General features: G+C 46.4%; 1 protein-coding gene across 3 annotated transcripts in view; it reads right to left on the reverse strand.

Annotated features, from left to right (window-relative positions):
• Window positions 1-10,411, reverse strand: part of Ptprh (protein tyrosine phosphatase receptor type H) — a 110,433-nt gene extending 100,022 nt beyond the window's left edge. The window contains exons 1-4 of one of the 3 annotated variants that reach the window (XM_063253307.1): window positions 9,708-10,411; window positions 8,796-8,829; window positions 8,366-8,617; window positions 2,439-2,705 (exon numbers count right to left, since the gene is read on the reverse strand). In XM_063253307.1, the coding sequence (XP_063109377.1) occupies window positions 2,439-2,705; window positions 8,366-8,617; window positions 8,796-8,829; window positions 9,708-9,758 (604 nt within the window). In that variant the 5' untranslated portion in view covers window positions 9,759-10,411. The remainder of the gene's footprint in view (window positions 1-2,438; window positions 2,706-8,365; window positions 8,618-8,795; window positions 8,830-9,707) is intronic. The other 2 variants (XM_063253309.1, XM_063253308.1) reach the window with 2 other exon arrangements.
• Window positions 10,412-13,442: the final 3,031 nt, after the last annotated feature.

Here is a 13,442-nt window from a genome sequence, read left to right on the forward strand (position 1 = left end):
GCAGTTTTCTGTGCTTGTTTCATGCTACAGTTACTGCTAATTGTACCACTTCAGCCAAAGTGACATAACTGTTCCAACCAACTGTTCTTCCAGGTGTAAAGCAGGACTGAGGTTGCCTAAGGGCCATACAAAACACTGTGGGCCAGTAACAAAGAACCAAGTGCTGGACCAAGCAGGCAGCAATTTCTTATCCCCAATAAATTGAAGTGTTGGATCTTGAAACACTCACAATCTAAGAGCCAGCTCCACCTGGATGATGTCCCTGACAAAGTCATTTTCTAAGGGTTCTACATACAACCAATAAAACTGTACCCAATATGCAATTGAAAAACTTCAACCTAGTAATTCAATTGAAAAACTAAGAAAATGAGGCACAAACCATTCAGGACCCCTCCTCCTGGCTCTCAGGAGCTCTTCCTATTCCAATTCTAATTCCCCAATACATTTTCTGACTCTTAAGAAAGAAGAAAACAGAACATGAGAAAATGCGTAAAGAAAATGCAATCCCAGTCATCCAGTGCACCAAAGACAAACCCAGGGGACAAAGAGGGGGGACGACCTGAAATCCAACCCCCCCCCACTCCCAGGCTCTCGGAAGTCATAAAACAAAGCAAATGAATGAAGTTCTAGAAAAAGTCAACTCAGAAATAAGTTCTCACATAACTACAGAGATGGTGACCATGGTGAAAAATATGCTGAGTAACTCTAGAGCAGATACAGACAAAACATAACATTTTTAGAAATGATGCAAATCAGGACTGCCCCAAATAGGAAAGAAACACAATCCATAAAATGAATTTGAGCCTACATCCAGGACAGTAAAACTTATACTGAAAGTATCTGTAGTAGAATATCCCAACATGAGGACAGAATCTCAGATACAAAAGACAGGCTTCATGTACTGATCATAAGAAAATCTTCATGTGGCACAGTACCATGAGATATCAATCCAGCAGATTCTAGGTCATGTAAACAATTGATTGGGAAGCCAGGCATACAGTTCAGTGGCAGAAGCAACCATCCGGCAAACCTGAGGTCATCAGTTCAATTCCCACCAACGAAAAAAAGAAAGAATAAAAAAACTGATTGGAGAAACTGAAAAAGCAGGAGGTGCTATGCATGATACAAAAATCCATTCACAGACAGAAAGGCAAAACACTTCCCGGACGGGGAAATAACACTCGGACACCCAGATAAGTAAGGGATATAAAACATGATCAAAAAATTCTACAACCAAGCACATCATAATTAAGATTCCAGAAATTCATCACAAGAACAGAATACTAAAACCCACCAGAGAAAATAAATAAATCATCTATAAAGAATTGGCCATTCAGAAACACAGCTGACTTCTCAACACAAGTCAAGATCTTGGAGAGAAGCATTTCAAGTCCCACAAGAAAACAACCTCCAACCCAGAGTGATGTACTCCACAAAACTATCTTTCAGAACTGATTGAGAAATAAGACCCTGCTATGTGAATGAACACCTGAGGAAATTCATGAGCACCAGTCCGGCACTCTAAAATATTCTGAAGGACACTCTAGGAAGAGATACCAAAGACGACAGTTCCATCAATCCCAGCACAATGAATCCACCAGGGAGGCAAACAGTGACATAGGACTTGAGAGAGACAAGGCAGTGAAAAAACAGGAAAATTACATGACAAGGATGAGTTCATACTATCACTTATAATCATCCAGGTGAATGCTCTCAATTCACCAATCAAAACAAACAGACTGGCAGAATGCATCAAGAAGCAAGATTCAACAACATGCTGCATGCAAGAAACACACTGACCTCTAAGGAAATTCACAGACTGAAAGTCAAGGCTGGAGAACAACCCTCTATGTGACAAGAACCTGAAAAAAGAAGGGTAGTTGCTCTACTTGCAGACAAAGTGGATTTCAAGCCAAGATTAAGTGACAAAGAAGGTTACTACAGCTGGGAAACGGAATAATCCAAAAGGGAGAGAGGGCAATCAAAAATACATATGCACCAAACACCAATGCATTCAGCTAAATGAGACCAATATTAAAGGACATGAAAAATCAATTAAGCACTAATACAGTTGTATTGGGGGACCTCAATACCCCACATTCCTAAACACACAAAACTAACAGAAAATCAACAATGAAATATTAGAATAGAACCCAACTTTGGAGCAAATGAGCTACGTAGATGTCTACACAGTGATCTCCTCTCAACCTTTACAATATGCATTGTTCTTAGCTGCAAATAGGATGCTCTAGAAAATAGACGACTTACCAGCACATAGAACATGCTTATTCAAATTCAAAGAAATTGAAATTCTCCTGTGCATACATTATCAGACCACAGTGCGATGAAATTGGAAAGCAATGGCAAAAGAAATGAAAAGAATTTCATAAGTGCACAGAAATTAAATAGCATCCTCCTAAAATCCTTGCTGCCCTCACCTGTAGTAGCATTGAGAGTCTCCCTGGTGCTGTTGACTCGGTCTTTTTCCACCCACACAGAAAACTCATATGAAGTCCCAGAACGCAGTTCCTCCACGGTGACACAGGTGTCTGTGGTCCTCTGGGTCTCAATTGTGTTGCTGTCTCCAGTCCACTGCACACAGTAGGTGAGGTTCTGGGAGCCTGACTCCTTGGGCCGCTCCCAGCACAATCTGATGGAACTGTTGGTCTGACTTTCCACTCGCAGGCTGCTCACTGGGTTGGGGGCTGAGCACAGGGACAGAAGGAAAATCAGGTTCATTTTCCCAGTCCTCACCTTTGCCTGCCCTCTACTCGTGGACTTGGAAGACTTGAGAAGCTCAGACCTGCACCAAAGAACAGGACAGCACCAGGCCCGAGGGACTCAGGAGCTCTGTCCTGAGGGACAGGCTCCTGCCAGGTGCACAGTGAGGACGCGGGAGGTGGCACAGTCAGTATAAAGCTGGGACCACAAATTTTATACACTGGAGTACTACTCAGCTATAAAGAATGATCACATTGAGATATTTATAAATAAATGGACGCAGATTAACAGAATACTCATAAGTGACATAAATCAAACTCACATGAAAAAATACACAAGAGTTTCCCTAGGGTAACAAATGCAAAGAATACATGAAATTATGTGGTAATCATGATTCCCCATTACATTCCTTTCAAACCTTATAATGCTTTCATTTATTAGTTGGAATGATTTTATTCTGGGTTGTTTGATTTTGTTGTTTGTGATGATATCAACAGTTATTCTGAAGAAAACAAAACATTATAACGCCTAGTGCTGATTTACTATCATCTTGTTTTGACATCCTACCAAGCTTCTGTGCTTCTGTCTTCCCTGGTTTTACCATGCTGTATCTTATTGGATTTTATTATATGTGATAGTATAAACAAAATTTTTTATAGACAAGGAAATAATACAGTAACCATTGTTGCTCTTTTGTTAGTTGGTTATGAATACCCTGTGATACTTTCATTCTCATGAGGGGTTTTCTACTGTCTTATTATGTTTGATACTATAGTATTTAAAGGTATATTGAAACATTTCAAGGAAACACACACTGTGGTGGCTACTGTTACGTCAGGTTATCTGTTGGTGACACACTATGTTCCTTAAATCATTCTGTTCTGACCTGTGTGATGTCCTCATTTATCTTAATCTTTTTTCAAATAAAATAAAACATATAAAACAAGCTAGGACCACAAAGCCTCATTCATGCTTTCGCTTTCTATGTAAATTACAGGTTGAAACGGAACTGCTTCACATTGTCACACTCCATCATACATGCTGTGGTGATTCACTTTGGCTCATTTTCGTTTTCCACATTTTTGTGTGGCTCACAGAAAGCTGAAATTTCTGTGTGTGTTTTTTGTGTATTTCTATTGAATCACCATACTTGCCACTTTCTCCTGTCTGTTCTCAAGCACTCAGTACCAATCCATACAAAAGGAGAGCCCAACAGCCAAGTGTCCTGTTGTATCCCCAACCCCAGAATCTAGGAGGCTGGGAAAGGAGGATCTCAATTCAATTTGTGCTGGGGAAATTGAGCAAAAAATTTCCTTAAAACAAGCAAACAAAAACAATCAAGATGTAAGGATTGGTATGAAGATTCATCAGTGAATCTCCAGTACCATGGAACTGAGAACCTTAAAGTACTGGCTGCCAGGTTTCAGCTAGATTTAGGGGAAAAGGACACAGTGGTAGGCAGCAGACAAAGACCCTCTCTGAGTCTCGCTGTGCACACACTGGAAGATACCTATGACAGGAAGAAATGAAACAGGGAAGTTGTCCCCTGGACCCAGGAAAGATCTGAAGCAAGATTTGAAGACCATGGTTTGAGGCAACAGAGAAACTTCAACAAAGAAGATGCGGGTAGTGGGCTACCCTTTCTCCTAGTGTTGCGTCTCATTGTGTGAAAAGAGCTGTACTAATGTGCAGACACACAGGGACTGTCAGGAACCCCAGAGGCCTCCACACCCACATGCAGCAATGAAAGAAAGCATTAGAGGCGAAGGACTAACTGGTGGTGACTGCTTCTCCTGTGGGACTGGATGCCCCACGGGAGACGGTAATTACCTGTGACCTGTCTTGGACAGCAGCCAGCTTAGCTTGGAACTCAGAACAAGTCCTGCCTCCAATTTATCAGCTCCAACTCAATTCAACCTTTTTTTTTTTTTTTTTTTTTTTTTTGTCTTTCTTTTTTTATCTGTACCGGGGATTGAACTCAGAACCACACACTTGCAAGGCAGGTACTTATGCCACTGAGCTAAATCCCCAGTCCCTCAATTCAACCTCTTAGAGTGTCTCTGATTTCTGCAGGCTGTAGCTCTCTGGTCCCAGGTTCGAGGCCACAAACCAGCCTAAACATCAGGGAATGTCAAGGTGCAGGCTTGCTGAGATTTTCCACTGGCTCACCATAAATCTATTGCAGGCTTACTGTGCCTGCAACCCAGTTCTGGACTGTGTCTCCACACATTATCTACCCATGATAGCAGAAAATCCCTTAGGTGAACTTTTTTAAATCTCTCTTTTCTTACTGTTTAATTTTTCTCTTAATTGTTTGCTCACCTTTGTATATGAGTGTGAATGTGCTCTTTAGTCTTTTTACAGTTGTTGCTCTGTTCTGTACTTTCTCTTATTTCTTCCTGTTATCTTTCCCTCCTATCTTGTACTCAAGTTCCCCAAAGTTTGCATGGTCCCCCCCCTTTGCCCTCTAGCCTTGATTCTAATCTCTTTCTCTTCAGTTTCTCTGCTTTTTCCCCTAGCACATTTTAACTTTTCTCCTCTGATAGTAAAATTTACATAATGAGGGGTTATTTCTTGCATACCATTTTCTGGTTTGTTTTATATCTTTTTATAAAACCACAAATCCGACTCTTAAAAGTTAAAGGTGGCACCTTAGTGTTTACCATAGTTTGCAATTTTCTATGCTTATTTGAAGCTATGTTTACTGTTAATTGTACCACTTCAGCCAAGGTGACTTAACTGTTCCAACCAACTATTCTTTTTTTTTTTTTTTTTTTTTTTTTTTTTTTGCTTTTTGCTTTTTTCCGGTACCGGGGATCGAACTCACGACCGCCTGCTTACGAAACAGGTGCTTATGCCGCTGAGCTAAATCCCCAGCCCCACCAACCAACTATTCTTGATGTTATACCAAGACTGAGATTGCTTAGGAGCCATACAAAATATCCTGGTCCACCAACAAAGAACCAGGGCTTGGGCCAAACAGGCAGAAATTTCTCGTCCCAAATAAAGGGAGTGGGTAGAATCCTGCAACAGACTCCAAAATCCAAAAAAGAGCTATATATGGAAGATGATTCTGAGAAATAGTCATTTTCTAAGGATTCTAAATACTACCAATAAAACTACACACTATATGCAATTGAAAAACATCAACCTAAGAATTCAAAAAATAAGAAAATCTATTCAGGACCCCTCCTCCTCCTCTCTCAGGAACTCCTCCTATTCTAATTCTTCCTCCCCAATACATTTTGTGACTCTTAAAAAAACAAAACAGTGGGGCTGTTATCTCTCGGGGATTTAGCTCAGTGGCTTAAGTGCCTGCCTGGCAAGTACGAGGTCATGAGTTTGATCCCTGGCACCAAAAAATAAAAAAATTAAAAAGAACAAAACAGAAAGTGAGAAAAATGCTTACAGAAAATGCAACCCCAGTCATCCAGTGCACCAAAGACAAACCCAGGGGACAAAGAGGTGGGACAACTGAAAGCTTTCACCCACCTGGCCTCTCTGAACTCATAAAACAAAGCAAATGAGTGAAGCTCTAGGAAAAGTCAATTCAGAAATAATTTCCCACATAACTACAGAGATGGTGACCGGAGTAAAAAGCATACTTAGTAACTCCAGAGCAGATATAGACAAAACATGGAATTTAAGAAAATGATGGATATCATGACTGTGCCACATAGGAAACAAACACAATCCCTAAAATGAGTTTGATCATATATCCAAAAGACTAAAAACTTATACACCAAAAGTATCTGTAGCTGAATGGGCCAATGTGAGGACAGAATCTCACATACAAAAGACACGCTTCATTTAATGATCATGAAAAAAACCTCTTAAGAATTGCAAAGGACTATGTGAAATCAGTCCAGCAGCTGCTAGGTAATGCAAAGAATTGATTGGGAAGACGGAGATACAGCTCAGTGGCAGAAGCAACCATCTGGCAAGCATGAGGTCATGAGTTCAATTCCTAGCAACAAAAAAGAAAAAAGAAAAGAATTGATTGGAGTCAATGAAAAAGCAGGAGGTATTATGGATGATACAAAAATCTGTTCACAGGCTGAATAGCAGAAAACTTCCCTAGCAGGGAAAAAAGAATTTGACACCCAAATAAGTGAGGCATATATCACTCAAATTACCCATGATTAAAAAAAAATGTGTAACAAGGCACATCATGATCAAGATTCCAGAAATTCAACACAAGAACAGAATACTCAAAGCTACCAGAGGAAATCAATCAATCAGTCATCTATAAAGAAAAGCCCATTAGAATCACAGCTGACTTCTTCACACAAACTCTCAAGTCAAGGAGATTTTAGAGTCAAGTATTTCAAGTCCTACAAGAAAACAGCCTCCGAGCCCCAAGCCGGGCTTGGTGGCTTATGCCTGTAATCCCAGCACTCGGGAGGCTGAGGCAGGAGGATCGTTGTGAGTTTGAGACCAGCCTGAACTACAAAGTGAGCTCAAGGCCAGCCTGAACTGCACAGGGAGACCCTGTCTCAAAAAGACAAAAAAAAAAAAAAAAAAAAAAAAACAGCTTCCGTTAAGTGCCTGCCTGGCAAGCGCGAGGTCATGAGTTTGATCCCTGGCACCAAAAAAAAAAAAAAAAAAAAGAAAACAGCCTCCAACCCACACTGATGTGCCCTATAAAACTGTTTCAAAATTGATGGAGAAATAAGACACCTTCTATGACAAAGACCACCTGAAGAAATTTATGAGCACCAAACCAGCAATGCAAAATGTTCTGAAGGACATGCTAGAAAGGGTTAACTAGGAGTACAGCTCCAAGCATCCCCAAGAGAAGGAATTCACCAAGCCAGGCAAACAATTTTATAGGAGGTGGGAGAGGCAAGGCAGCCACAAACAGGAAAATCGCAAGACAAGCATAAATCAATACACGTCAGTTATAATCATCCAGGTGAATGGCCTCAATTCACCAATCAAAAGAAACAGACTGGCAGAATGCATCCAGAAGCAAGATTCAGCAACATGCTGCATACAAGAAACACACTGAACTCTAAGGAAATTCACAGACTGAAAGTCTAAGGATGGAGAACAACCCTCCATGTGACAGGAACCTGAAAAGGCAAGGTAGCTTCTCTATTTGCAGACAAAGTGGATTTCAAGCCAAGATTAAAAGAGACAAAGAAAGTTACTACAGCTGGGAAAGGGAACAATCCAAAAGGGAGAGAGGGCAATCAGAAATACATATGCAGCAAATGCCAGTGCACTCAACTAAATAAAACCAATATTAAAGGACATGAAAAATCAAAAAAGCACTAATCCAGTTGTATTGGGGATTTCAATACCCTGCAGTCACAAACAGACAGATCAAGTGACACAAAATCAACAATGAAATATTAGAACTAAACTCAATTTTTGAATAAATGGGCAATGTAGATGTCTACACAGTGTTCCACCCTCAGCAACAGGGTAAGTATTCTCACCTGCAAATAGGATGTTTTTCAAAATAGACTAGCTCATACTAGCTCATAGAACATGCTTAATCAAAGGAGTTGAAATTATTCTGTGCATATTATCATACCATAGTGCAAGAAATTGGAAGTCAATGGCAAAAGAAACCAAAAGAAATTCGTACCTGCATAGAAATTAAATCACACTCTCCTAAAATACTGGCTGCCCTCACCTGTAGTAGCACTGACAGTCTCTCTGTTGACTCTGTCTTCCCCCCCTCCTACAGAAAACACATGTGAAGTCCCAGGACGCAGTCCCTCCACAGTGACATTGGTGTCTGTGGTCCTCAGGGTCTCACTTGAGTTGCCGTCTCCAGTCCACTGGATCAAGTAGGTGAGGTTCTGGGAGTCAGAGTCCACAAGCCACTCCCAGGGCAGGCTGATGGAGCTGCTGTTCTGAGCATCCACTGGCAGGCTCCTTGCTCCTTGGGGGTTGGGATGAGGGTCCCCATCATCAGCACTCACCATTCTTCTCCCTCCCAGCCCTCCCTGGTCACCACGCCAAGTGTACCCTGCCCCACTCCCCTGTCCTGGATGGAGAGGCCTTCATGGAGAAGCTAGAGGTTCCAGGGTGTGAGGCCCACAGTCCTAGGGGTCACTCACCAGCTGCCCTGCCCACTGTCCAGCTGCACAGACCCTGGAAAGAACCAGGCAAGTTGTTAGAGACTGGTGGTGCTGCCCAGGACATTGCTAACCCTGCCTGACAGCCACCCTGGGCTAGAGTAGCTCAGGGCTGAGCCGTGATAAAGGTCACCCCTGTATCCGCGTTCTTCCAGCAAGGAACAAGGTTAAGTAGGGTAGGGGTGGGGTTTCAGGGACACTGAAGCTGACATTGTCTCTACTGATAAGGCCTAGATAAATGGTTTCAAATTTTTAAAACTACAGGCTTGCATTGCTGGGGGTAGGGAAGTCATAAAAATCAGTAGATAGAAGGAAAATGAAACTGGAGGCTGGATCCTGATATCAGGATCAGAAAGAAGGGCCAGGCCTGGACCCCTAGGTGTAAGGGAGGAAGCCTGAACCCCGTGTCTGAGGGAGGACCCTGGGCCTGGACCCATGGGTATAAGGGAGGATACTAAGCCTGGATCCCTGGTCTGAGGGAGGAGGCCATGGCCCCCCATCTGAGGGAGGAAGTCAGGACCCTGGGCCTGAGGGAGGAGGTTTGGACCCTAAATCTGAGGGAGGACCCTGGGCCTAGACCAGGATACTAAGCCTGGATCCCTGGTCTGAGGGAGGAGGCTGGGACCAGACTTCCTCCAGGGGAGAAGGCACTAATAATGGGTCTATGTCTTGTCTGAAGGACTGTTCCCGTCCTACTGTGTCATTGTGCTAAGTCTGGGTATGGACTCTCTAGTCTTCTCAAACTAAGATACCCTTGTCATCTCCAGGGCATAACCAACCCCTCCTCCCTCCGGGTCGGTCAGGGAGCCCCATCCCTCATCCTCTGACAGTGGAGTCTAAGCCCCAGCCCCCACTCCCTGGGGCCCAGATGCCCCGGGGCAGGGGAGGACTCACCAGTAGCACCAGGCTCCCCCAGATCCCGACACCCATGGTAGCTTGAGCCATACGTTCTGTTCCAGTGAGGAACACAGGAGTCCCAGCCTGGTCCTTCCACCTGCTGGACTTTATACTCAAGAATTTCCCCTTGCTAGTCCATCTGTGTGACCCAAGCCCAGGCAGGAAGGGGAGGAGGAGGAAGTGCAGGTCCAGCGTGAGAGCTGCTGCGTCCCTGCCCTGTCCCTTGCACTTCTTCCTCACCTCCGCTTCTGCCCGACACCGCCCAGCCCTCTGGTCTCCTGGGCCCACCTAGAGGCCTCAGCCCCAGCTCACTCTGCTTCCTAGTGAATCCTGGAGATACTCAGGGCTGCTGTGCCAATGGCCACATGACTCTGAGGCACAGAGTGGGGACAGCTGGTGACAGCCTGGGGGCCCTCTGCATTCTAGGCCCACAGGGAGGAGACCAGCCTGGCATCAGTGGGCTCCTGTCTGCAGCAGGTCTAGGGCGGTCATAGACAGGAGGCCTGCTATCTTCAGGCCTCTGCGTGTACCGTCTCCCCACCAGGTGCGCCTGCCTTGCACCCCACAGCCTCCTCCTCCTTCAGGACTGGGCTCCAATGTCACGCACCCTGGGCTGATCCCTTACCCTCACTCCTGTGTTTGTATTTATATAGCCACTTGGCCACCATTGTGACCCCAGGCAACTCAAACTCAGGGTGACCCAGCTGAGTCTTCTGGAAAGCAGGGTGACAACCCCTGGAAAAGGCAGTGAGGGATGACACAGCCGCAGTGCAGTGCAAGGCCTAGCCTGTGTGAGTCTGCAGGAGCCTCGGCAGCAGTTCCACCATTCAGAGGGCCTCCCATGACGACTCAGGGTCCTCTGCAGATATCCTGACCACCTGCCTGTGAGCCAGGCACCTGGCCCCAGTTGGTCTCCTGGCTTCGGTTTTCAGCTCCTTTGCTTTGGTCTGGTGTGGAACTGAGCTCAGAGCCCAAGGCCTTCACACTGAGCACTTTCAGTAAATTTCTGGGACTGGATCTTGCTTGGCTGGGCTCCAGATGGTAATTGTCCCCCCTCATCCTTGCAGACTGCTAGGTCTGTACTGCTGTGCCTGCTCATCTCCTGGTTCTTAAAGTAAATTTCAAGCACTGTTGACCTAAGAAACAAAGAAGTGACCCACTTTTGCTGGCTCCAGAGCCGTGGGTACTGCAGAACCCCTGGGGTGGACAAAGGGGTGGCCCAGAGGTCAGCTCAGTGGTGTTGGTGGAAGACCAGGTGTGTCTCTGGAGTCCTGCGCTTCTGTGTTTGAGCGTCCCAGAAATATTTTCCCAATTGATGAGCAATAACTCTGGCTATGAGATTATTACATTATTAATAAAGATCAAAAGAAGAGAGGAAGTACCAGCTACGAAGCTCAGCCGGAGCCACGCTGAGGACCATGTACTCAGAAACTGTTGTCTGTGGCTGCACACAGGGCAGCTTCAGCAGTAACACACATGCCTCACCCCTGAGGTTCTACTGCTGGGAGCCCTAGGGGATGCACCCATGGCAGGGCGCCCCTATGCCTGGCGTATCCCTCCCAGCAGAGGTGTTGCTGGCGATTTGAGTGCTCTCCTTTGCCAGGAGGGAGAGTGCAGAGAGGAAGTAAGCCTTTCGGGCCATCTTGCAGGAAGTGAACCCACAGGCAGGCACCCACTGCTGCCTTCTAGATGTCCACCCCACCCCAGAAACCCCGAGACGGAGAGGAAATACACTGACTGCGCTCAGGGCTGTGGGACCTTTAGCACAGTCCCTGAGTCATGAGAGGAAGCACAGTCCCTGGGGCTGTGACCCCAGGGCTGGGCTCCACTTCCCCTGCTCCTCTGGCACACACCCTGGGGTGTGGGTTCCCTGGTCCTTGCACACTTCACCCCGGGGCGTCCCTGAACATCTTCAATGGAATAGTAGACATTTTTTTTTTTTTTTTTTTTTGGTACCAGGGATCAAACTCATGCCATTGAGCTAAATCCCCAACCCAGAATGACACACATTTTTAAAACAAGTCCTCACTATATAGCCCAAACCGACCTTGAATTCACAGGGATCTCCCTACCTCAGCAATACCTCAGCTATTACGCCCAGCCTTGGGGCCTCACTTTTCCCATCTGTACAAATTAAGATTTAGACTGAGTATGGGGGTACACCCCTGTAATCCTAGCATTCAGGAAGCTGAGGCAGGAGGATCACAAGATCAAGGCCAGCCTAGACCACACACTGGTGGGAGCCCAGGCTGGCACAACCCCCAAGTCACCTCCCTGTCACCTGCTCTCAGAAGCATGGAAAGACAGCTCCTCTAGCCTGTGGGCAAAGACCAAATGTCAGTGACCATAACAGACCCTCAGTGCCTGAGAGCAGAGGCTCAGACGGTTCCGACACTGGGGCGGGGGAGGAGGGCTGGTGTGGGTTGCATTTATGAGAAACAGCCTGGGGCAGTGCCATGGGCCAGGAGGAGGAGCAAAGCAAGGACATGACCATTGTGTCACAGATCTCTGTCCCTGGCTCCCCCAGGGTGTGTTCCTGGGCCTTCCTGCTGGGACATTTTTCAGGTTGGCCACCAGCAATTCTCTGATCAGGCATCTCTGAGCAGCCAGCACCCTGGGAGCCCAGTTGAGTGCTCTGTGCCCAAGGAGGGGTTCTGCATGGTGCATCGGGCAGCCACCATGCAGCTGCACCAGAGAACAGCCTAAGCCTGGACCTCCCATCCTGAGTCTGTCCTAGCGGTCAATTTCCAGGGTAACGGGATTAGGAGAGGAGAATGTGGGTTTGCTAACCATGGCTCTGATCCATATAATGGAGTCATCTTTGGGGACACAGGTCCCTGTGCCCTGGTCCTCTGGGACAGTCGAGCCTGTCACCTTGTGGGTTGAGCTGGGCACTCTGGGAGACTGGTTAGAAGGGCCGCAAGTTCCAGGCCAGCCTGGTTAACTCACAAAGGGTAAGATGGAACATGGTGTGAAGGCCTTGAGTCCATCCCCAGTACCACAGAGAATTTCAGAAAAGAACCCTGCATGCGTCTCGCTTCCCACACCAAGTGTACAGAGGGAAACCACGCCAGAGGTGATTCCCTGATCTTCAGTGGAAGGATCCTGATGGTGTCAAGGACAAATGGAAGTCCCTGGCTACTCTGCCTACTCCAAGTAGTCAATGCAAGGGGGGAAAGCAAGAGACTAGCAGCCCGTGAGCCTAACTGGAGCACAAAATAACCTGAAGCCCAGTGTGGTGCACACTGCGTTCCCAGGACTCAGGGAGGCTGAAGCAGGAGAATCACAAGTTTGAACTTAGCTGGGAAACCCAGCCAGTTAGTGAGACCCTGCCCCAGCATAAAATATAAAAAGGAGCTGAGGACTTGGCTCACGGAGAAGGCCCTGGGTTCAATCCCCAGCCCAAGAAAAAGAAAAACTGCAGAGGACTCTGAAAGGGCTGGGAGAGGGTGCCCCCTGGTGGAGCGCGCTGTGCTTGGAGTGCGGTCTTTCCCAGCTTCCGGAGGTTGCACCTGGACAGACAGGCAGGGGAAGGACGGAGGCAGGACGGGCTCCCTAAGGACGAGGCCTTGTGGTCTCGCCAGCTCAGTGCTCCTGGGCCGGGGAGGAAGGCAGGCTGAGCGTTGGGGTCACAGCGGGCAGCAAGGAAGGGGCTTTTGGGCAGCCGTCTAGAAAGCAGCTAGCGTTAACCCGGGACCAATCAGACACCCGGCTCAGCGCTGTCCTCAGTGC

The sequence above is a fragment of the Cavia porcellus genome, unplaced genomic scaffold (assembly GCF_034190915.1).
Source record: "Cavia porcellus strain 051 isolate PalLab524CR breed Dunkin Hartley unplaced genomic scaffold, mCavPor4.1 scaffold_7, whole genome shotgun sequence".
NCBI lineage: Eukaryota > Metazoa > Chordata > Mammalia > Rodentia > Caviidae > Cavia > Cavia porcellus.